Here is a 25,895-nt window from a genome sequence, read left to right as displayed (position 1 = left end):
TTCTTCAATTAAAATTAAAGATTAACGAATGATGATTAGTGTGTATCCTCTCGTTTCTGAAGATGATATAGCTATTCTTCGATGGTAGCTCTCAAAGATGGTATTGAAGGGTACATGCAATAGAAAGTCAAGTTTAAGACGTTTGTAAACCTCTGCTCTCCATCCCTGTTAATGGCCTTCCCGGTGTTAGAGATTTGTTTAATGATCAACAGTGGTTTCTGTTCCTACCACCGAGTCTTTCAGAAACTAGCGTAACAAGTCAATGTTTAACCGGATTCTTTGGGTCTGAAGTGGCAGAGTAGGAGCTAAAGGGACGTCTCCATGGAAACCAGCCTCCCAGGAAGTGGCCAGAGGGTTTACTGTGTGGTGGAATAAAGCTAGAAAGATGCCATGAAGTGCTTTGTGAAGCTGGGATAAAATTCTGACCTACCTTAATTAGAATAAGCTAAATTCAAGGCCCCAAACCACTTCCCTCATGATTGTGCTTTGAATATCTTTACCTTGAAATGGGCCTCAGCCACTCTAAGGCTCACCCTCGGGTGACCAGAGTAGCACCCTTGCAAAACAAAGAGGTAGAGACTCCCTCGGCCAGTCCCGTGGATTTTGCATTGAATCAGAATCTGGAAGAGAAGAGTTCCTATTTGTTCGCAAGACTGCAGGACCGGAATAAAGCTTTGGAAGGGCAGCTGCCACCTCTACGAGAGACCTGGTGTGGAAGATACTCTGCAGGTACGTGTAACACCTATCATGAGATTTGTGTATTTGGACCAATGGAAGCTATTAACAGATGTACTTGACTGTCCGTCTCCATAATCATATCAGAAAATTTCTAAATTGCTGACTGTAAGGGAACATCTTTCAAGCTGCAAGCGCATGTCTGTCAAGTAGTCTGGGTGCATTAGAATGAGTGTGTAAACTCTGCACCCAAGGGCTTTTTACCATTCCACACGAGAAGAAAAAAATCGTTTGGTTTCAGCTTATAGTGCTTTCAATGTTTACACCTAGCTTTGCCAGATGATTAAAATTATATAGATAAGATGTGATAAATTATGACAATCATATGTTTCAGTTAGATTCTAAATTTAAACCATTCTCTCCAGCACCACTTAGTGCATCAGGCTTTGTTATTTTGAAAGCAACACTTGAGGAGTGAATTCACCCTAATGTGAATTTGGAAACCACCCCAAACAGAATTGATTTATTGCAGTACAGATGAGAGGATGAGTCACCCCCTCCCCAACCCCACATTCTTCATGCAGAATATGAACTAAGTTCTGTCATCTGGAGAACTAAGAGAATTTTTCCCATTATGACTGGAAGCTCTGTGCCTGGAGTGGCTATCAATTATCCTGGAATATTTTATAAGACATGTAAAATTTTTTTGACAATCACAATGACAATTAAGCAGAGATTCTAACTTGGGAAGAGAAATATGAGTATATAATGTATACATATGTTTATCTATGTAGTATATCTATGTATTTTTTTCTTTATTTATATTCTGGATCAATAACACAAGTAAGTTCCCATTATTAGTCAACCTGACCAGAAAGCTTTATATTCTCTTTTGGTATATCTGGTAGATCGTACCCAGACTGATTCTCATAGCTATTCTCTGTAGAACTGACCAGCTTTGACTGGGTAAATGGCCTATTTTTATGTTCTCCAATTTCATAAACATGTGGGGGGGAATTTTCCTCTAGTTTCATTGAAGAGTTCCTTTTTTATCCAAACCCTCTATCCAGAGTTTTAAGATTCTGGTAACTGAATAGTGAAACTGATTCTAATGCATTAGAGTCCTACATGGAAAATATTCTTATTTTTGAAATGACAAAATCACATTACAAATAACAAAGGGATGCTGAGCATTCTGATCACTAATTTCAGGAGACCCATACTCTAAGCCCAGCTCCACCAAATGCCAAATTATATGAGTTTGGGCAAATTATTGCATCAGTTTCCTTCACCTATAAATCAAGGATAAAAATAACTGCCCTGACACAGCCAATGCTGTTTTGGATGAATCAAAGTAAATAATGAGGTGTTATCACTCAAATCATAATATTAAAATAAGGAGTTGTTAGGCTACTAAAAAAAATGTTGCCAGAAATACTTACATATTTTTAATACTTACGGTTTCTAATCAAAAATGTTTTTTGTTGTCATTACTGTTGTTTCTGTCTTGTTCAATGTGCCAGCATCTCTTGAAAGAAAATATAAACATGGTGAAGTTTTTAAGGTGGTCATTCAAATGCTGTAAGGATAGAAACACATAATTACACAGGGATTTTTCCATTTACAATGCAAAGTGAAACTATAGGTTAGTCCATGCAACAATCTAGAAATTAGAATGCTTCCAGATTACTAAGAGGAAAAGACAAAACTTCCTTCATGCAGCGTTGGTCATGGTAGTAGTCCTAGCGCCCCATGATCATGTTGTATGATAGGGCGACTTGTGGGAATTTCTTCTCTAGCTGGGGGGACTATTTAATTAGGTACATACAATGCTAAACATTGCTACTTCTATCACAAACTCATGCTCCATTTTTTAATCATCTCCTATCTATCCACCATCCAACTATATCATCTGAGAAGAGAATTTATTTTCATTTCTTAAGGATATATTATTTCTGATTTCCTAAATTTATTTTGAATAGATTTCATGAAATTTAAACAAACGGAAAAGTTTCTATTTTTCAGACCAAATTCTATGTTTTAACAATATTTGTAGTCAATACATTGTTGATTTTTCCAATTTTCCTCTAACTATCAAACTAGAGAAGAATTCAATAAATTAAATCCTAGGTCTAAACTAATGTTTTACCATTGGCATTCATGTAGGACCCCTGCCTTATGTGTTTCATATCCATATTCAACATATAGGTTGCACATATATAACTAAAAAGGTACCAAATCATATTAGTGAAGTCTAACGATTAACCTAATTTAATAGTCAATTTTTTAATGGTTTGTTTTTATTTCTCTCTCAATCCTTCAAGTGCCCAGGGCCATGTATTTTGACATTCCACTGGAACACGGAGAAACAAGTATTATTAAAAGGCATCCACCCCGAAGACTTCAAGTAAGATGAATTTAAAAGGCTTCATAAGGAATTTCTTGGATTTCATGGTAACATCCCTTTTTAACTATAATCATAAAGGAGGGATATCGAAAATGACTAAGCTAGTAAAAACAGGAATGTTATTGAAGAGAATGCCGTCAGTTGCAAAGACCATGTTTCTTTAGGATTTCCTTTTGTAATGATTTCCCTTTTAAGACCACCCACCACCAAAAGAAGGAAACGTAATATCAAATACACAGGCATGATGGGATTCAAAGGACCTGTATTTTGCACTGATGAGTTAGATGACCATGGAGAAATCACTTGTAACAAACAATAATAACAATCATAACAGCTAGGACTATTTAATTAGCACCTACTTCAAGTCAGATACACTCTGTGCTGCATGTTGATCAATGTCAATCATTTCATCTTCATATACCTCTAGGAGAAAGGAGGCATTATCTTTGCTTAATACATGTGGTTTAGAGAATTAAGTAACTTGTCCAAGGACAGTGGAGGTCAGATATCAACCAGGTCTCCAAAGCTCATGTTCTTAATTATCAGCATAGTTGATCTCTACAGACCTGCTATCTCTAAACTTCTATTGTTCTAAATGTTAACTGGTTGCTAAAATTGAGGACATTGGATTCCAAGACAGAAAAGTAAGAGCTTTAAATGCATTTACCTTAATAAATATTTAATGAATTCTCTGTAGAGAACTATAAATTCCAAGAACTCTCATCCTAGAAGGAGAAAGAGATCTGAGTGGGTCCTTGAAAATGAGCATCAGCCAAGAGAAGGGTTTGTTTGGGCTCTCCTGTGAGCAGGATCTATTACTGACATTTGAAAAAAGAATTGGGAAAAAAAAAAAAAAAAGAGAAAGGAATTGGAACCAAATCCCACCTGCTACACAATTCACCTAGACATCTGGACAAATCCCAGAGGTATTAGATCTCATTTGTTGGGGATTATTTCTGTTTCAGTTGTTTTTTATTTACCTGTCTTCTCCAGAAGCTCGCATTGAAGTGATTGCATCTTGCACATCTTTTCCCAAAATATTGGAAACCTTGAAATATTTTTATTTAAAGAAAAATAAAGTAAAATGATATCAAATTGATATATAATTTTAAAACTTTTGAGCAAACCTCTAGCTAAACTTATGTTTTGTTCCTACATCAAATGTACCTCCTCAAAGTAGTGTGCTTAATATGCGTTCCTGTGGAGCCAGTAAGCTGAATGACTCAAGTAGGAGATACTACTGTACCCAGTGAAAAGTATTTGTGTAGCAGTGTGTAGTTCAACTCTAAAGCAGCTAAAGTTAGGCTAGGATTCTCAAATCAGTTCAAGCTCAAAAGGAAAACTTCTATGTTTCAGAACCAAAGACTGTATCGCCACATCCTAACCAACCACCTTAAAAATCAAGACAAATGAATTATTTCAGTGCAAAGCCTATTGTCTTATTCGGTCTTATATCTTCAGTCACCAACACTTACTATGTACCCCCCCTAAAAAAAAAAAAAGCTTATGAATGAATAGGTGAATGAATGATAATGAGTCCCATGCTCTCTGGTGGGAACAAAAATCAAAATGCATTCTCTCTGTTCCTGCAGACCTGTAGCATCCCTGTATTGTAAGTCCAACTGACTAGCTGCCAATGTCATGAATTATGAAGATCCAGGAGTGCTTGTTGAACCCAAGATCTGAGAGGCACTTGGGCTTCAGACAACAGCTTTGCCTTGGAACCTGAAAGGCACAAGTCTCTCTGTGTCTCCCCTTAGCTCTTCTCTGTGCATTTGCTTTATTCATCCTGCAAATCGACTTTCTTTGCTCCTCAAGACCACTTGGTGAAATATGGCCACCCTCAATTCCTCAATTTGTGTTCCAGTTAAACAGACAGATTGGCCTGGCTCTCTTGGCTCCAATTCGAAATTCCTGGGAGAAAAGATCTTATTGGCTCAGCTTTGCTTATGATTCCAGTTCTGTTCCAGTAAGCTATGACCAGAGGGTATGCTCATGCAGTAGAAATGTGGGCAGAGTAGCCCCCCTCGCCCGCCCCCGACAAATTCTGGAAGCAGCTCCCAGAGAAGAGGGAAATCACTGGGAACTTGGCAGACACTCCCAAAGATATCAACTATAATTATCTTCACAAATGAGCCTCAGCACATTTTCCACCACAAATGGGTTTTTGAGAGAATAATAAATGCTGGGTTCCCATGACATGCTAATTAATAGCCTAATCTCTGCCAAAGAAAATTCTAAAAGTATTTTTAATTATTAAACCAAATCTAATTGCATCCTAAATAATTTGAGTTGCACATTTGGCACTCTCCACTTCCTAAACATCTACTCCTCAAGTAAAGAGCAGGTCATGAACTAAAGTTCTCCAGCTCGGAGCTGCTGAATTCTGAGAGCCTCTGCCAGGGAACCCTGAATCCAGCGTGCTCATCTCTGGTTGAAAAGTTGACAATCACCACTGTCCTTCCTGGCCTGATTCACCTTCTCATCCAACCATCTCAGGTCCTGCCTAGGTGGAAATGGTTAACTACCCCCACCCCACCCCCAGGGTCCCATGTAATGTGGTTTCCTTGGGTGACTCCCTCCTTCATCTCCCAAGATTTGCTTAAATCTCACTGTCCTACAGGCTTATCATTATAATCGGGTGACAATTGCGGCTACCCTGGTGCTCCTGGTTCCCCTGATCCACCACTATCTTTTCTTTTCCTCAAAGCACTGACTTCTAACACACCAAGCAATTTACTTCTATTAAGTTCATTGTGTATTTTCTTTTTTTTAAATTTTAATATTTTATTTATTTATTCATGAGAGACAGAGAGAGAGAAGCAGAGACATAGGCAGAGGGAGAAGAAACAGGATCCCTGCAAGGATCCCAATGCAGGACTGGATTCTGATTCCCGGGATCACGCCCGGAGCTAAAGGCAGACACTCAACCGCTGACCCACCCAGGTGTCCCTGTGTATTTTCTTCATCACCTCCCCACCAGTGTCAGGATATTATCTTTCACATGGGCATAGATTTTTGTCTGTTGTCTTTGCTAATGTATCTAAGTGTCTTGAACATAATAGGCGATCGATAAATAGGAGTTGAATAAATGTTGAATGAAGGAATGCAAAGGGGAAAAGAGGAGTATAAACACTGCTGGTGAGAGGTAAGGAGGGCAGTCCCGACCTGGACGGTTTCATTATGTTGTTTTCAGTTTTATAATTTGTCACAAATGTATTTCCTTTCCTTGTCTTTTCTAACTCTTTGCCCATTTTCTATTATCTATTTCTTTGTGATTTGTGAACGTGCTTTATATATCTTAGATCTAGCACTTTGTCAGGGATATGTGTTGCAAATATCTTCTTTTCATCAAAGTGAAAAGGTTCGCCTTTTCACTGTGTGTGTGTGTGTGTGTGTGTGTGTGTGTGTACATAAAGATTTCCACTTTAAATGTGGTCACATTTCTCAATCTTAGTCTTTATGTTTTGTATTTTTGTATTTTGTCTAAGAAATTTTTCTTCTCCCCAAGGTCTTCCAAATTCTTATTCCTTGTATTTGTTTTCTTGACTTTTGCATAGGCTAGAACTTCCCTCTGACGTTGAATACAAGCAGTGATGATGGGCATCCTTCTCTTATTTATGACATTGATAGGACTGGTTCAAAAACTAAGTACATTTGCAATAGGATTTTTTAAAAAAGATTTTATTTATTTATTCATGAGAGACACAGCAATAGGATTTTGATAGATGCTGATCAGAGTCCCAAGAAGAAACAGATGCTACATTCAAATTAGAATAATTCAAGGAAATTTTCTTTGTAGATAACTGTAGATAACTATTTACAGACGTTTGGATCAAGGGAACCATAGAGGATATTGCAATGACCACTAGTGGCAGCTGAGAGATAACCACCTCTGAGCGAAGGGACTTGGAGAATGAGAGAACCTGGAAGGAGAGTCAGGAGGAGGAAGGTGCTTTGAGAGAAACAGTGGGACACAGTCAGCCCAATATGACCTTCAGGTAGGAAGGCAGAGGAAGAAATATCCTCACCTCATTCTCTCTTCTCTCAGATCTCCTGCCAGGGTTGCTCAGTGGCTAAACCCAGTGGGAAGCCAGAGGGCAGGAGAAACTGATTAGTTCTCACAGGCAGAGAACAGGGTAGAGAAATGTGGCAAGTGGATCTGAAGAAACAAGTAGAAGATACCCAGTACAGTGCCATTTATTATTGACGTTCTTTTTATTCCTGGTATGCTAAGAGTTTTTCTTAGGGCCGAGTGTGAAATTTTATTGAATTTTTCCCCCTTCATCTATTAAAATAATCTTACAATCTTGTAACCAGTTGATAACAATATGTTACACTAATGGACCTTATGTTGAGCCCTGCTTGCATTCCCGGTATAAATCCTACTTGATCATGAGATACCCTATACGTATACAAATACATTGTTGGATTGCCCATGCTTAGGCTTTTCTTATCTATTTTCATAAGTGAAATTGTTCTTTAATTTCCAAAACTGTCTTTTTTTTTTTCAGTTTTGCTTTTAGGGTTGTACTAATTTTGTAAAATTTGCTGGTTATCTTTCTCTTTCTTCTGTTCTCTAAAACATTTGATATAAAACAATTATTATCTGTCTCTTAAAAGTTTGATAAAACAGACCTGTGAAATCATCTTTAGCAACCTGGACTTTTGGGGGAATGACAAATTTTCCTACTAACTTAATTTCTTAGTTGTGTTAAGTATCTTATTTTTTCATGATTCAATTTTGCTAATTGATATTTTTTTCAGAAAAGTATCCATTTATTTAAGCTTTCAAGTTTATTGTTATTAAGCCTTAGCTTCTTCATATTCAACTTTTAAAAAAATTTAATTTATAGTTGACACCAATGTTACATTAGTTTCAGGTGTACAACTAGTGATTCACTATCTCTGTACTCTATGCTATGCTCCCCACACATGTAACTGTTGTCACTACACAACACTATTATAACACCATCGTCTATATTCCCTATGCTGTGCCCTTTATCCTTGTGACATTCATTCTATAACCAGAAGCCTATGTCTCCCACTCACCTTCACCCATTTTGCCCATCCCTCACTCTCCTTCCCTCTGACAACCACCAGTCTGTTCTCTGTCTTTATAGGTCTGATGATACTTTTTGTTTATTCACTTGTTTTGTTTTTAGATTCCACATCTGGAGAAAAAACATAAGGTATTTGTCTTTCTCAGTCTGATTTATTTCCTTTAACACTATACTCTCTGGGATCATCCATGTTGTAGCAAATGGCAAGATCTCAACCTTTTTTATGGCTTCTTAATATTTTTCGTATTCAACATTTTGATAATGTAAAATCTTCCAACTTACATTTTGATGCAGCTCTCTTGTACTGGGTAGAAAGGTAGAGAACAGCTCAATCCCTAATTTCAAGCTATAATCCTGGCTCTAGTTTACCCTGTTACATGGAGCATTTTTAGGTTCCCTTTAATCTCCAGAAATGGCCATCAGGAGCCCCAAACATCTTATGGGTCAGCTGCCTCTAAGTATGTATTTGTTTATTTTCTGGTCCATGGAGATATATATCTTGTATTAAAGCCCAATCACATCTTTTTGGCTTTATGTTTTATTTTTCATTGCTAGATGTTTGGGGCAAAGAAAGTTATTGAAATGTGAACTCATTGCAATGCCTTGACCAGAAATTCCTCCTTGGGCTCATGATTTCTTGCTTTGAGGCTGCCCTGGACACCTTTGCCTTCTGAGAACTTTAAAGGACATACATTCTTGAGTCATGATGCCAAACAAATTTTGCAATTTCTTTGAGCTTCTTCTGCCCATCTTTCTCCTCCTGTTAGTACACAGAGGCAAACATCTCAGATTAGTGTGTCATGAAGCTCAGTGACTTCTGCTTGATTTAATCTCCATTTCTGAATTTCTCAGCTGACACTTCAACTGATTAGCCTGACCATTTGTTTCATTTGAGAAGCCAAATAACCAGAAACCTTTAGACAGAGAATACATTTTTTAAAACATGGGATAAAAAAAATTAAAGGTGTCATTCTATCATACCAATTCTCCAGTAATTCCTTCCCTGTGCTTTCTCTGAAGATGATGAAGTGAGGCAGCTTGCTTCCCAAGCAGGGAAAAGGAACATTTATATGAATCCAGAATTCTGGGGCAATTTCATTTGACTAGTTTGTTTAGAGAAGCCAATTTTTCAATAATCTTTTCTGCAGTGGTTCTCAGGCCAAGCGCAAATACTTAAGGGAGAGATCCTATTTGCAATGTTAGTTGCTGCCATCTAGTGCTCTTTGTAGATGAATAGCGGGATTCTTAGGTTCTTTTCAAAGTCCAGGAAGAAAGTAATTGCCTGGAGACGGTTCTTAAAGACACCTCCTCTTTAACCCTTATAAGAATTGTGGGTTTAAACACAATGAGGCTGAAAATAGAAGAATATATATTTGTATTTTCAAAGAAAAACCTGGCCCTAAGAATTTATGGATAGATTATTTTAAATAGCTGAAAATATTTAAATAACTGGAATCTCCAGATTCAATTTTTCCATAGTACCACAAACAAATCCTCTTTGGTCTACTCTGATGTAGTTCCTTTACTCACTTGAGGCAGTATGGAAGCCAGTGGACCCCAACCTAGAAAATCATCAGAATCCTTGGAGATATATTCAAAAGAAACAACTGAGAAGCTGGACCTCACTGAAATTAAAACCTGCTCTGCAAAAAGACAATGTCAAGAGAATAAGAAGGCAAGTAGAGAAGATAAAAGATGGCAAGTAAGCATGTGAAAATGTTCAACATCATATGTGATTAGGGAAATCCAAATTGCAACAACATTGAGCTATCACCATACACATATTGGAACAGCTAAAATCCAAAACGCTGACAATACCAAATGTTGGCAAGGGTGTGGAGCATCAAGAACTCTTATATATGCTGCTGGTGGAATGGAAAAATGGTATAGCCACTTTGGAAGTCAGTTTGGTGCTTTCTTATAAAACTAAACATACTCTTACCATACAATTCAGCAATTGTGAGCCTTAGTATTTGCCCAAAGGAATTGAAAATTGATGTTTGCATAATTTGGATGTCCATAAACATCCATGTGCAGCTTTATTAATAATTTCCAAAATTTGGATGTAACCAAGATGTCCTTCAGTAGATGATGGATGAAGAAACTGTGGTACATCCATATAATGGAATATTATTCAGCACTAAAAAGAAATTAACTCCCAAGCTATGAAGATATATGGAGAAAACTTAAATGTGTATTGTTAAGTGAAAGAGGCCAATTTGCAAAGGCTATATACTGTATCATTCCAAGAATGTTAACTTTTCAGAAAAGGCAAAACAATAGAGACAGTAAAAACATCAGTGGTTGCCAGGGAATAAGCGGAGGAAGGGTGGACTACATCAGTGGATACATGTCCCAATACATTTGTCCAAATCCATAGAAAGTACAACACTAAGCATGAACCCTAGTTTAAGCCATGGACTTTCAGTGATAATGACATGTGAATATAGGTTTATCAATTGTAACAGATACACCATTCTGGTGAGGGATGTTGATAGTGGAGGAGGTTGTGCATATGTGAGGGCAGGGAGTATCAGGGAACTCTCCATACTTTTCAGTTTTGCTCTGAACCTAAATCTGCCCTAAAACTTAAAGTTTATTATTTATATACATAATACACATATTCATTCCCAGGACATACTCTGGACCTGTTGAATCACAACCCTCAGTGAATAGCCCAGGTTTTGTATGTCTGTGTCGGGGTGTGTGTGTGTGTGTGTGTGTGTGTGTGTGTGTGTGTTCAATTCCAGGATATTCTGATGATAAACCAAGTTTAGGAACAAGTAGAAGAGAAAGAAGCATGAGGTTTGGAACTGGATAGACTTGAGTTTGAATTCTAGAGCTGCCACTTTCCAGCTGTGCAACATTGGACAAGTTATTAACTTCTCGACAATGGGGAATCATCATAATTACCCACAGGGTTCATGGGAGGATTGAACCAGATGACATATTGTGACCCTGGAAGTGATAGACAGGGACAGCTGTAAAGGCTCATGGGCCTCATCAGCAGAAAGAATTAGATCCTGAATGAAGTCCAAACACTTCTTTGTTCTCCCCTCATGCCCTGAATACCCCCCTTCGGTCATTGCTGATTCTTCTTCCCACTCATGCCTGGATATCTCTTTCCCCTTGGTCTCCATTTCCCAATGGTTCTGATCTGATCAGCTACTACCTCTTATACCAGCAGGTCCCATTTTCCCAGCAGACAAGAGAGCCAGACAAACCTCTCTTACTAGTACTCATCACCTCTCATTACATTCTTGCACAGTTCTTATGTTAAAACCCCCACTTTCTCCACTTAGGGTGAGAATGGAACAGAGAGCTACTTCCTACCACAAGTGCAAATTGCCTGGCACATGTCTAAGCTGAAGATGAGTTCTTTCCCTTTGTCCTGCCTCCTTTGGCCTCGTTTTCTTCCTTGCCAGGTGAGCTTTGGGCTGTGCCAGCAAGAAGGAATGCAGGCTCTTCTCCCTAGAACAGCTCAGGCCGAGGCCCAGAGACCAGGAAATTATTCTATAGGGAAGTAGCAGCAGGCACAGGTCATGCTCCCCATGAGAGCTGGCTGTTCAGCATCCATTTCCCTGTCTCCCCCTCTGTCTTTTCACTCTGGTCACCTTGAAAGCCAAGCTAGCATCCAGTCTACCCCTTGCTAGTGCAACCAATCAGACTAAAATGAAAAACAAAATTTTTCAAAATAAATCATCATTTGCCTTTAGGAGAAGACTAAGGTGGGCATGGTGCTCAAACTGTTTGTTGCAGTGTGGCATCCTCTTCATTTTCCTCCTACTTCTCTAGCCAATCTCTTCTCTGTGTCCTTTGCCAGTTTGTCCCCTCACCAGCTTCTCAGTGTTGGAGCTCTTCAAGTCTTCAGGACTTGGCTCTGCTTTTCTTACTCTTGACCTTAGGGTCAAGATGGTCTTACCTGTGACTATGGTTTCAGTTATTCTCTACCCAGGGATGATCCCCAAATAATGCATCTCTAGCACAGACCTCTCCTGTGAGTTCCATGCCTGTACATCTTATTATCTACTCAACATCTACACTGGTATGCTTCAAAGGCACCTCAAACTCAATCTAAACCGAATTTATATCCTCCTGTTACATCCCATTCACACCTGGTCTTCCTTAGGTTTCCCATCTCAGTGAATGATAACACTATCCATCCCCTGAATTTGGATGCCATTTGGACCCTTCACTCTTCCTCACCAACTATAATAAATCTTATTTGGTCAGTTTTAAATATTTGTACAGGGCAGCCCTGGAGGCTCAGTGGTTTAGTGCCGCCTTTGGCCCAGGGTGTGATCCTGGAGGCCCGGGATCGAGTCCCGGGTCAGGCTCCCTGCATGGAGCCTGCTTCTCTCTCTGTCTGTGTCTCTGCCTCTGTGTGTGTGTGTGTGTGTGTGTGTGTGTGTGTGTGTGTCTCTCATGAATAAATAAAACCTAAAAAAAAACCCCAAAACTTATTTAAATAAATAAATATTTGTAGAGCCCATCGATTTCCCTCCAGGAGCCCCAAGCCCATCACCATTGTCTTCCTAACTGCCCATCCTGCATCTGTGATTATTCTTTTCTAGTTCTCACACTGTGGCCAGAATGATCATTTTTTTAAGGATTTTATTTATTTCAGAGAGAGAGAGCGCTAGAGAAACAGAGCAAGCATGAGCTGGGGGCAGAGGGCCAGGGAAAAGCAGACTCCCTGCTGAGAAGGAAGCCTGCTATGGGGCTGGATCCCAGACCCCCATGATCTGAGCTGAAGGCAGACATTCAACCAACTGAGCTACGCAGGTGCCCCAGAGTAATCACTTTTTAAAAAGTGAATGTAATCATGTCACTAGTTTGCTTGATTCATGTCAATGGCTGCCCATTGCTCTGAAGAAAACCAATGTCTTTAGAATGCTCCATCAGGCACTGCAAGACCTGGCCCTGCCTACTATCTTTCCAGCCTCATTTGAGCTATTCTTCCCCTCGCTCTGAACTGCAGTCAACTGACTTCCTGCAGTTCCCTCAATAAATCATGCTCTCTCCTACCTCGGGGTTATTGCCTACATTGTTCCCTCTACCCAGAATACCTTACTTAGTCCCATAGAATTTCCTAAGCATCCAACTTCTGCTGAAGATTACTTCCTCAGGAAAATTTCTTGGACCACCTCCTTACTCCTCCCCGCCTTACGTTAATTTTCTAGGGCTGCAGTAACAAAGTACAACAAAGTGTGGGGCTTAAACAACAGAAATGTATTATCTCACAGTTCTGGAAGTCCAAGGTCAAGGCATTTGCAAGGTTGACTCCTGATAGCCGAGAGGAAGAATCTGTTCCATGTGTCTCAACTTTCAGTGGTTTCCTGGCAATCTTTGTCACTCCTTGGCTCATAGAAGCATCACCCCAATCTCTGCCTTCATCTTCACATGGTGTTCTCCCTGTGTGCATGTGGGTGTTTGCACCTATATTTCTCTTTTTTAATTAAGGTGATCCTTAATCCAAGCATTGTGGGTTAAGGATCACCCTGCTCTAGTATGCCTACATCTGCAAAGACCCTCTTTCCAAATAAGGTCACATTCTGAGGTGTTGGGGGTAAAGACCTCAACATATAAGTTGGAGGAGGGGCACAATTCAACTCATAACACCCCCATTTCCAAGGTGGAATCCTCTGGTTATATATTGTCATAGACCTGCCCGATAGACTTTTTCTTCAAAGCACTGATCACAGTTTGTAATTATTCATGAATAATCACACAAGCAAAATGTATTTGTTCCCCTACAGATTGTAAGCTCCATAGGGAGCATGCTGGGTTTGTTGACCACTGCACCTTCATGCCAGGCATGTACTAATTGTTCAGGATGTACTCACTGACAACAAAAAAATCTGATGGCCCTCCAGGTCCCTGCCTGCATGGCAATGTGGAGAAACCCACCTTTGTCTCTTGCTCTACCACTTCCCAATGCTCCAACATCCAGAGCATTAAGTCATCCGAGGCAAGTAGGGCTGAGGCAGATGCACTGGTTCATCATTTGCTTCCCAATCTTAGTGACCCCTTGAAACTCCAACATGATCTCCCCCCATAAAGACAAGCCCCTACTAGGAAAAACAAAAACAAAACCAGAACAAAACAAAAAACCAACCATGTCTAAGATTTGTAAGTCCACTGCACCTTCATTTTAAATGTGTCTCATGGGTGCCAGTGATTATTATGGAGGGAGCTTCTCTGGAGATCGTATATACAGGTCACTTTGCTAAGAACTGGAAGAGTTCAGCCTGGTGGTTAAGGACTGAATATAAGAAATTCCTGGTGCCCCCTTCATCTCGAATACTCTAAGACCCTTGTTGTCTGGTAACTTCAGTCTTGGTCCCTTGATGCAGACAGAAAAGGATTCTTAGCGTCTTGACTCTCTGACCAATATTTAGATCAATAAGTCACTGGTGGCAGCACAATAGAACAATGAAGAACCCAGATAAGTTGAAAAGTCTGCACAGATATGACCGTAATCCTGTGGAAATCGCCTTCCCTCTGTGCTCTCAGGAATAAGTGCTGCTTTTGCTAAATGTTAAGATAGTTTAATGTCTGGCTTTTATGTTTCATCATCTCATGGCATGAGGAATGCTGAATGCTCTAAATGTTGGACTTCTAGAAGCTTGAACCCATTGACCTGCCACAAGTAATTACCTCTGAAATGCTCCTGAGCCAGCAAGAAGGCAGAACAACTCACAGAGCTAAGGTGAACTGTAGCACTAACTGGAAAGGGTGGTAATGGGGGGTGGGTTCTCCTTTCATGTACTCCTGGCACAAAGACCTCAGAGACAAATCAGACTATTAAGTCATTCAGAGTTAGAATTTTCCAAAGCTATCCATTCTCTCCTAGGCCTGCCTTAATCTGCCAAAGACTCTCATCTCTGAGGTAAATTCTGGGCCCTTCTCCACTTCCTGGTGAAACAGGGAGTTGCAGATAAGAAGAGAGGAATTTTACTTGGATATGGGCAATTCTAGAAGTGTTCAAATTTGTGAAAAATCTAGCATAGCTCGCTCCTTGTGTTCTTCCCCTCACGTTAAACCTTTCTCTTCATTCTCAGCTTTTAGGGGAAATCATCTCTACAATGTTTCCCTAACTTATTTACCACAACTTCACCAAAAAGGAATCTTTGGAAAAGGTCCTCTGAAGAGCTCTGGCCTTTTATTAATTTGTCATATATTCTGCCGAGATAACACCCCTCCTATAGACATGAAAAACTGGGAGATAGTAGATTTTCAACACTTTCCACTCCCGGTTCATTCTGGAGCCAGCTAGGTGCTGCTGCACAGCTGGCTGATTGGGGAAAAGATGTCCAGGAGCTTTTAGACCACCAAGCCCAGGTTTATGATGCCAACAGCACTGTAGAGATCGTCCCCTCATGAGGCTCACAACAGTCAACACAGTTACAGTCCACAGGGTGGCCAAAGGATATCTCTGAGCACATCTGGCTGCCATATCCCTCCCCTTTGCTGGCCACAGCCAGGAACGAACAAGGCTGTATTCACCCCTGGTTGCTCTCAGTGACTGTCTGTACTGTCCCACTGGGGTTTATGATGCGCCAGGGGAGACCACCAAGTCACAAATAATCAACTTCCTGATATACCAGGGCTTATATTCCTATATATAGGACATTTATAAACAAACCCCATAGGGGTTCTGTCTATAGAAATGGGTTCCATTTAGCCATACAGTGGCTCCCCTCTGATTTCATAGCCAGACACAGAAGAGGCAGAAGAGGCAGAAAGAAAGAGGCCAATCTTATCCAACCAGAACCCATTTCTGGGGAGATGGTGATAAGCATCTATTGACAGGGTAGGCGATATTTCATCAAAATGAGATGTGGAAATGTATTTCCATTTAAAATTTTCAAAACTCTACAGGAACCTTAAAAGCTACATTATACGCACAGCAAAGCTCCATTCACTGAGAGCTACACAAAGGACTCGATGGGGGGCTATAACGATCCACCTTCAACATCACAAGAGTTCCCTATGGATTATAACTGATAGCTGATTAAGATCTCACTCTGCTGAAAAAAAATTGCAAGTTACGTATTGCAGAGTCAGTAACAAATTACCCCATTCTAACTAGTGTGTCATCTTTCACAGCAGGAACTGGAAAAGAAGATGCAAACTCCAGGGTACACTCCCGGGAAAAGACAATACTTACATAAGATGCGAATGCTGGAAATGAACCGTAACAGACAAGAGGTAAGTGTGAGAAGAGAGAAGAGTGCTGTATTTACCACGTTTACTCCACGTAATCACTACTCTCACACAGGAATGGTCTAGCATCCATCTCCAGGCTTTACTTAACATTTTAAATTTGGTCATTGGCACCGACACTTCAATTCCTGGAGCTGGGAAGGATCAGCAAGATCCCTTCTTCTAGCGACTCTCTTTGTTTTCAGTTTCAAGGATGGATCTGTGTCCCAAGTCTCTCTGTTATTTCTTTCTCTCCTTTTTTTTTTTTCCTTCACAAATTGCTATGACATTCTGGCTTCAGTGGAAAAATGATGTTAGATCGTTTTTCTCGGTTTAGTAAGATAGAGAGGGGTGAGTCGGTCTTTATCTTGCTACCACGGTATCCCTCCATAATTCATGCCACAAGATTATCTCAGAAGAATCATCTCTTCTAATGAAAGCTTTTATAGTAATATCTCCTGTAATTGGCATATTCCAAATTCCTCACTCTAGTATTTAAACCTAGAATCACTGTCTTCTGCAATTCCAAATATATCGGTGGCCTCCCAACAATTGTTTCTACAAAGATCCTTCTCTTGAACCAAGCCATACCATTTGAGTATACTCGCCTCTCTCCTAACAAGCCTGTGCATAGAGAAAGTTTCTGTGCCTTATAATAGGAAAAAGAAAACTGTATTCTGGTTAGGGGACCAAAGTACAGATAAATACACCACTTGCAAAGTGGCTGATCTGTTGATCTATTCTGATGACAGGAGTTCAGGGGGAGAACACTAATCCATTGTGGCTGATCATTTTCAGGCCCAAGCAGAGTTGAAGAAAAGTCTTCATAGGGAGGCAAGAATTAATCAAAAACCAAGGGACCATAAAGCCAAGAAAATCCTTCAAAGCATCCCAAGAAACCCAAGAAATGATGACGGGGACCTTCCAATCTTGTTGCCAGATGAGACCTTGAACAGAAGAAGTCCAGGTCAGTTCCATACATTATTTTATGTAAATTATGTAAAAAAATTAAGTAAAAATATTTCAAGTATTTTTAAAACTTGAGCAAATAAACTTGAGGTAGAGAGTGTGGTGGTGGATGGACAGCAAGTAGCCTTGGGTTTCTGCTGATATTGTACTTCCTGGAAAGTAGGAATCACACTGTCCTGTAACTTTGGGTGGCTGGGAGGAAAAGACTTGTAGACTTTGTTCAAATCTTGTAGCAAGATGGCTCTCTTTAGAGGCTTCCTGTGAAGCACAGGCATTCTTGCAATTCTTGCTCCAGCCCTAGGAAGAGAAAAAGCAAAAGAGCCTCATCTTGTGGTTAAAGAGAATGAAGCATGCGGACTTCTATTAAATAGCAAACCGGTATCAGCCAGTTTGCTGCCATCGGCAGACACCCTCCCCCAGCCAGCTCTTTCCCCTGCAGCCCTCTCAGGTTCCTTCAGGAGAGCTAAAACTGAAGCCAGCATCGCAGCCCACCCCAGGCTTGGTCTGCTGCATCTGCTGTCTCTGTGAGGGCCCTCCTCCTACCCCACTCTGGACCTCCTTCCAGCCCTCCTCCTCCCCCTCCTTGCAGCTGGTTAGTCACAAAGTCCTGTTGATGTCACCTGCACTGAACCCTTACCTTCCTCACATCCTCTAATGCCCCCCCCACAGGGCATAGTGTCACACTGGGCTACTGCCGGTTCCTCCCTCAAGTCTTGCCCTTCTTCCAGCAACCTTCTATCCACATGGTTCTCAGTACAGTCCCCAGGCACCCCAGAATGAGCATCACCTGAGGGATTGCTGGGCCCCAGCCAGAGTGATTGAATCAGAAAATGTAGGGGCAGAGGCCAGCAATCTGGGTTTAACTCCCCCTTAGGTGATTCTGATACCCATAAAGTTGAAGAACCACTGCTCTACTTGGTCATCAGTATTGGCCACAGACTGGCACCATCTGCATCACCTGGGAGTTTGTTAGAAAAGCAGAATTTCAGGCCACACTCTGGACCCACTGAATAAGGATATGCATTTTATCAAGATCCCAAGGTGATTCTCATGCATGACAGCTTTAGAAGCCCAGTGCTAATAGCCAAGTAATCTTATAAAATGCCAATCTGACCATATCATTCTCTTGCTTTAAAAAAAAAATCTTCAGTGAGCCTCCATCAGTCTGAGGACAAAATTTAAACTCTTTGCCCTGGGGGCACCTGGGTGGCTCAGTAGATTAAGCATCTCACTCAAATTTTTGCTCATGTCATGATCTCAGGGTCATGAGATGGAGCCCCAAGTAGGGCTCTACACTGGACATGGAGCCTGCTTTAGATATTCCCTCTCCCTCTGCCCCTCCTCCCTCTAAAAAGTAATAAATTAAAAAAATTAAATAAATAAACTCTTTACCTTGGTACTCTAAGCTGACTTTTGTGGCTATATCTGCTGCCATTTTGTGTCCAACTTCACCTCCAACCAGGCCAGACTGCTCAGTGATTTCCAACAGACATCGTGTTCATAGCCTCTGTACTGTGTGGTCTCACCAATTTTAGCCCCAGTAAGTTTGCCCTGTCCATGTTCCCTCAGGGCAAAGCACCCTTTGAATATATAATATTGTTCATGCACACAGCTTACTGTGCTGTTAGCTCACTCCCCACATCAGCAAAACTGACAACTGAGAGATCTACAGAAATGCTGGCCATGTCTCTGGAGATCCTGAGCTTCTCAGATGCAAAGTTGCCAGCTGAAAGAGACATTGCTCCTGCTCACAGGAATAGGATGCTTAATCAATAAGTTAATTAAATAAGAAAAGGCTGAATAATTGAAAATCTACTTGGGGAATCTATTTAACCTATACTCCCAGTGCCTGAATGAAATATGCTATGTAGGCACATAGATAAACAACTTTTACAATGTAAAAAATATTGCCAAAACAACCCAAAAAAAGGTGTCTCAGCTTAAGTTAGATACTAAGAGTCATTGCTTAAGAGCGAGCCAAGAAAAGCCAACATTGGTAAAATCTTTGGAAGATGGCCCAGATCTGGAGGGGCCCAGGAAGGATGGTGGAATGTGGAGAAGAGGGTTTCTCTGCATTTCCTGATGCTTTTTAAAGCTGCTTCATTTTGTTCTACTTAAAGTTTAAAGATTTATTTGTTTATTTTAGAGAGGGAGAGAGAGAGCTCATGAGTGGGGAGTACGGACAGAGGCAGAGAGAATCTGAAGCAGACTATGTTGAGCATGGAGCCAGACCTGGGGCTTGATCTCACAACCTGAGATCTGGGACCTGAGCCCAAACCAAGAGTTGGATGCTTAACTGACTGAACCACCAGGCACCCCTCAAGCTAAGGTTTATTGAGTGTGTACTATAAAGCAGGTACTGTTGTCCATGTGCAACATGCATTATTGCTCCTAATCCTCACACAGCCTATATGAAGGAGTTACTATTACCTCTTATGTGACAGAGCCAGAATTTGAAGTCAGGTCTTTCTGACTCCAAAGGTTCACTCCACCCATCAGCACCCCTCATATACCCTCATCAGGAATCCAGGGACTTGGAGATCTGTCCGAACAACCTTGGCCAAGTCTGCAAATAGAGGGGTGTGACTCTGAACCTTCTCTGTCATGAGCAGACTGCTCCTCTGCCAAGCCTGCAGATTTTACCACCACAACAGGCATGTGCTTGAGCAGTGATTCCTTTTACTTATTTCCAGGTAGCATCCTTGCTTTCTCTCTCTGTCTACTGAAAGCAGTCCATTTTACGTTCTCCCAAAAGTGGAGCAAAGCCAAGATCATAGAATTACAGGAGCTTTCTGCTAGTCCAGTTCTGGTAATTAAGATTCTGCTGTACCCCCCTTCTGTTATTGAATGCTATAGTTGCCCATTCTTGTTCCTTTTTTGGGAAGGTGGGATGAGAGTTTTAGGTTTCTCTCTCTCTTTTTTTAAAGATTTTATTTATTTATTCATGAGAGAGAAAGAGAGAGAGAAAGAGAAGCAAGCTCCATGCAGGGAGCCTGATGTGGGATTTGATCCTGGGACCCAGGATCACGCCCTGGGCCAAAGGCAGGCGCTAAACCGCTGAGCCACTCAGGGATCCCCGGGTCTCTTTTAAGATAAATGTCGGTCTTTGTTTTCTGTTGCCTCTTTAAAATGAAATTTTACATATATTTTACATTTATATACTTTAAATACATGTTATATGTTTATGGAATGACTTACATATGACCTAAGATAAATGTATAATAATTACATTTAACTTACACAATAAATTACTTATAACTTATACGATGGCTCATAACTTACACAAAGTGAGCATTGTTCTTTGGATGTACAGTTTCTTTTTTTTCAAAAAATATTTATTTATTTATTCATGAGAGACATAGGCAGAGGGAGAAGTAGGCTCCTCGCAAGGAGTCCAATGTGGGACTCAATACTGGACCCTGGGATCATGCCCTGAGCCAAAGGCAGACGCTCAACTGCTGAGCCACCCAGACATCCCTTTGGGTGTACAGTTTCATGAGTTTAAACATGTTTAGGTGGCTCTGGCCTTTTCCAGAAGCCATGATAGGGTAGTGGGTAGCAAGAGCAGTGAACTTGAAATCAAAGTTCTTCATCTGAGCCCCAAGAACTACATTTCTAGATGTAAACTCCATGGTAACAGGGCCCTCTTTTTGTTTCTAGAACAGTGCCTGGTACACAGTAGCCTCTCAATGAACATTAGCCATATATTTGTCAGATAGTTTTATTCTATATAGAAAGACAATAGCTAAACTCCAGTTACTTAACCTCTCTGAGCCTCAGTCTCCACATCTGTAAAATAGGAATAAAGCCTTGTCTACCACGTAGAGTTTATGAAAAAATTAATCCAATGTGTGTAAAAGCACATATAAAATGTAAAATGCTGGGGCACCTGGGGGGTTCAGTCTATTAAGCATCTGGCTTCGGCTCAGGTCATGATCCCAGCATCCCACATCATCGGGCTTCCTGCTCAGCGAGAAGCCTGCTTCTCCCTCTCCCTCTGCCCCTTCCCCTGCTTGTTCTCTCACCATATCAAATAAATAAATCAATAAATCTTTTAAAAATAATTTAAAAAAATAAAATGTAAAGTGCCAAACTCATGCATGGGAATATAAGCAACTGAAGAAATATGGAACTGATGAATAGTAAAAATAACTATCTATCTCACGGGAGGTGTCACCTTAAAAACATTATTGTCACCTACACAATTCTGGTCTTATCAGGCCACCGCACCATTATCCACTTTATTTTTCTTTAAAGTATCCTGGGTTTTTTAGTGTGTTTTAAATTTAGCCTTTTCTGTGAAATTGGGGCTTTGATGTAATGGTGATACATTTTGCTAAAATATATATATTGTAAAACACATAACCATCAAAGATTTTTAATACTTTAGAGAATCTTTGTACTACCTAAAAATCACTCCATATTTTCCCCCCACTGGCCTCTGTTGCTTTACCTCTCTTCTCAAATTAATTTTGAAGTTGGACACACTCTCCTCTGCTCTGCTCACCCACAACCCATTTAAGTTTTTAAACATTGTGTTTTTCTTTTTTGTTTTTCCTTATGTCTAGCAACCCCAGAGAATCAAGCAGGGATTTATAAAAATGTAACAAGTAAAAAAGACATCTAGCTGAGGAGTCCTTAAACTTTAATGCTGTGTATACAAAACTATGTATATAATACTTCATGAATGATTTAAGAGATATTCAAGGATAAAATTGAACATGTGAATCTGGCCTCATGCACTAACTCTAGGCCTGCATTATCATAACATCAAGAGTGGTGTGGGACTTAAGCTATTATTAATATTGCATTAGATCCCACCATTAACAAACATTCTCTTCCTGTTTCAAAGCTCCTGCCTCTAGTCAGCAGAAAATTGCTGTTCCCAGTCTGAATGATGCCTCTAGTAGTTCTTGGCTCATTTGCACAGCAGAGATGATTATACCCTCTGGCCCCAATGAATGAAGTCTTTTCCCAGTCCCAGTTACCAGTCATTCTCACCTCCCAAAATTCTCTGATGGCTCACTTGCTCACTCATGTATTCATAGATGTGGCTTTGCAATAGAACAGATGACGAACAAGGAGAAGTCTGATAACTGTGAAACTGAGAGACCTCACAATCTGAGAGAATCAGGAGATTTCCTCAAGGAAGTGGTATTTAAGCTGAGACAGGAAGTAGCTGGACAAAGGGGATAGGAATCCATGTACGTGTGAAGACCAAAGTGCTGGAACATTCAGATATATCACAATATGTGCAAAAGCTCTTGAGTGGGAAGGGACCTGACAGATTCTAGACACTGGTTGGGAAAGAGATTCAGGTAGTGATCAGAGATGGCTCTGGACTGGGTGGTTCAGTGGTTGAGAGTCTCCCTTTGGATCAGGGCATGATTCTGGAGTCCCAGAATCGAGTACTGCATCAGGCTTCCTGTAGGGAGGCTGCTTCTCCCTCTGCCTATGTCTCTGCCTCTCTCTGTGTCTCTCACGAATAAATAAAATCTTAAAAAAAAAAAAAAAAAAAAGAGAGATGGCTCTGGAGGTATAGGCAGGGCACAGAGCACACAGGGTCTTGCAAGTTGTATCAAATAAGGACTTTGAACTTGAGTTTAAGATCAATGGGAAGCCATTGAAAGGTCAGGGAAGCCACACAATCAGGTTTACATTTTTAAGCATTGCTCTGTCTACCCTAGAGAGGATATGGGAGGAGAATGCAAGAGGGCATGGGAAGACAAGTGATAAGGATATAGCAGAAAAGCAAGTGAAAGATGGTGCTTGGACCAAGAGAATAGGGTGACAGAAGAGAAAGAGCCAGATGTCAGATATTTAGGAGATAGAATTGGCAGAAGCTGGTGATGGATCAGATGTGGGTACATGAAGAGAGCAAGAAGGCCAGGAGGTTTCATGGGATTCTCTTGAAGAACTAGGCAGACAATGGGGCAAAGCTAGGGCCATTTGCTAAATTAGGGTAACTGGGAGAAAAAGCAGGTTTGGAAGAGAAAGAGAAGGTGAGTCTGACATGTTGCCAGGAGACAGAAATGGAGGCGTCCAATTGTACCCAAAAAAAGTGTGTGTAGCTCAGGAGAGAAATTGGGGCTGCATACATGAATTAACTGTCATTTTTGGTCACTACTATGTGTATAGATAATAACAATAACTATAATCAGATTCAAGGGGGGACAAGGTAACCCATCATGGAGGCACAAAGGAAAGTAATGAATCATAAGGCACCAATGTTCACATTGAAATGCTTGATTTTCTCATGTAACATATGCAATGTCAACTATCAAGGGCTTAAATAAAATATATCATAAGATTTGATAAACAGTTATCCTTGAGATAACATCCAAAAGTTATGGCTGGTTCAACCATTTGGTTGTGGGGACACTCTGGGTTTTGACCCAGGATAATTTTCCTAGCTCAGAAGTGGCCATTGCTTTTGTTTTCTTAAAAGCCAGACTTCCTTGAATAAAGTGCCTGTTCTGAAGTGCATTTTATTTTAAGTTTTATTTATTTATTTGAGGGGGAGAGAGAGAGAGAGAGAGAGAGAGAGAGAGAGAGAATCTCAAGCAGACTTCCCACTGAGCACGAAGCCTGATCAGGGCTTGATCCCATGACCTTGAGATCATGACCTAAACTGAAATCAAATTTTGGATGGTTAACTGACTGAACCACCCAGGTACCCCCTGAAGTGCATTTTAAAAGGGCATTGGGTAGAGCTTAAATAAAAAAACTATATATATACACATGTAAAATCCTATACTAAAAATAAATTAAATCTCTTCTAGAAGGTATAGAAAATAAAATAAAATGTATTAGCCTTTGAGCTCCCTAGTTCTATAGATCTGGGGTGCATTACAAGTATTTGTGTTTCTTTTTTTTTTTATTATTGGAGTTCAATTTGCCAACATATAGCATAACATCCATGTTCATCCAGTATTTGTGTTTCTAAAAAGCTTCATAGGTGATTCTAATATGAGGTGAGAGTGGATGTGAAGGTCAGGAAAAGTAATGTATCATGTGCCTAGCACTTGTAGTTGTTCAATAAATAGCACTAGGTAACACAACCTGTGCAATACTCTTGCCAAAAATGCTTAACCTTATTTTAATCACAAGGAAACTGACAAACCCAAATTTAGGGCCATTCTGCAAAACAATTGATCTGGATTCTCTAAAAATTTCAGTGTCAGGGAAAAAGAAGAAGACAATGAAGGAAAAAGAAAGAAGGGATCATGAATGAGAATGAGGGAGAGAGAGAAGAAGGAAGAAGGAAGGGAGGGAAAAAAGAGAATAAAGAAATAGATAGGGAAGGTTATGCAATACACAATCCTAGATTGGATCCTGGGTCTATAAAATAAAAGACAAACATGCAAACAAAAAGAAGCTATAGAAAGCATTATTTGGGACAACCATGAATATTAGAATGTGAACCATATATTAGAAAACAGTAATATATCAATGTTAAATGTCCTTAGTGTAATAATTGTATTATGGTTATGTAGGAAAAGCTCCCTTGCTGTTGGATTTGTGGTGATGTATTTGGGAGGATGTAACTGCAATTAATTCTCAAATAGCTCAGCTGAAAAGCATGCATGTATACATGCACGTATAAAATGAAAGCAATATTGTGACATAATGTTGTTAATGAGTTGGGATATATAGGTATGAATTGTATTATTCTTGTAACTTTCAGAAGATTAAAAAAATTTAAACAACAAAAAAGTTATTAATGTACAGAACTTTTATACACAAAGTTAATATATATTCTATATGCATATATATGAGTTTATATATAATATATATGTGTATATATATAATACATACACCTATAAACTCATGAGTTTTTATGTGTGTGTACATATATATATACATGTGTGTATATATATATACACACACATACACACATAAAAACTCATATATGTGTATATATATATATATATATATATATACATTTCTAAAGAACACCAAGCAGATTATCCTGTATTCATAAACATCTAGGTACTTAATAAACAAATAAATCATTGTTAAGGGAAAAAATTAATTAAACTTTAAATTTTTGTAGGAAATTTACAGAATGAAGATTTTGGGGAATATCAAGCAATGAATGATTACTGTCCCCAGAAAATTGGCAAAATGGAAACATGGCTCCGTGAACAAGAGGCTCAGGGACAGCTTCTCTGGGACAGCTCCAGCTCTGACTCAGAGGAGTTGAAGAAAAGTGAGAAGAAACCACAAGCACTGGTGAGGACCAGGACAGAGAGAATTCCACTTTTTGATGAGTTTTTTGATTGAGAATAAAAATACTATTCACTAACATAGAAACTGAGTGCATTGAGAACTTCCTTTCTCCTTTCTCCCTTCCCCGCCCCCCAAAAATGAAAGAAAACTTCCTTTCCCATAAAAATTCTTCAGGTTAGTTGTATGAATTATTTGGAGGATATCAATTCATTGTCTTTTCATTTGGAGTCTTACAGTTAACAGTTTTGTCATCTATTATTAACTATGCTGCCTAATGGCCTCAAAACTTAGAGCATTTGATTGTCCCTCTTTACTGTGGTCTGTGAGGCTCAGCTGGGTGG

At 39.9% G+C, this 25,895-nt stretch overlaps 1 protein-coding gene across 11 annotated transcripts; it reads left to right on the top strand.

Annotated features, from left to right (window-relative positions):
• The first annotated feature begins 316 nt into the window (after positions 1 to 316).
• Positions 317 to 25,638, top strand: CCDC198 (coiled-coil domain containing 198). Of its 11 annotated transcripts, none has more exons than XM_072838708.1 (6): positions 317 to 729; positions 3,000 to 3,082; positions 14,771 to 14,857; positions 16,261 to 16,359; positions 17,152 to 17,320; positions 25,379 to 25,638. In XM_072838708.1, the coding sequence occupies exons 1-6, from the start codon at positions 507 to 509 to the stop codon at positions 25,606 to 25,608; spliced, it is 891 nt and encodes a 296-aa protein (XP_072694809.1). In that variant the 5' UTR covers positions 317 to 506; the 3' UTR covers positions 25,609 to 25,638. The 11 variants fall into 11 exon arrangements, with proteins under 11 accessions (XP_072694809.1, XP_072694808.1, XP_072694818.1 ...); XM_072838707.1 differs by having other exon boundaries at positions 16,258 to 16,359; XM_072838717.1 differs by having other exon boundaries at positions 663 to 729; positions 3,000 to 3,129.
• The last annotated feature ends 257 nt before the right edge of the window (positions 25,639 to 25,895 follow it).

Source organism: Canis lupus, chromosome 9, assembly GCF_048164855.1.
Source record: "Canis lupus baileyi chromosome 9, mCanLup2.hap1, whole genome shotgun sequence".
Classification (NCBI taxonomy): domain Eukaryota; kingdom Metazoa; phylum Chordata; class Mammalia; order Carnivora; family Canidae; genus Canis; species Canis lupus.
This window is presented reverse-complemented; position numbering and strand designations above follow the sequence as displayed.

What these genes read in the sequence shown, in the direction of transcription:
- CCDC198 (XM_072838707.1), top strand. Translation starts at nt 507, where the DNA reads ATGGGCCTCAGCCACTCTAAGGCTCACCCTCGGGTGACCAGAGTAGCA. An exon ending in GAACAACTCACAGAGCTAAG is followed by an intron (nt 14,858 to 16,257) that starts GTGAACTGTAGC and finishes CATCTTTCACAG; the next exon opens with CAGGAACTGGAAAAGAAGAT. An exon ending in TGAACCGTAACAGACAAGAG is followed by an intron (nt 16,360 to 17,151) that starts GTAAGTGTGAGA and finishes GATCATTTTCAG; the next exon opens with GCCCAAGCAGAGTTGAAGAA.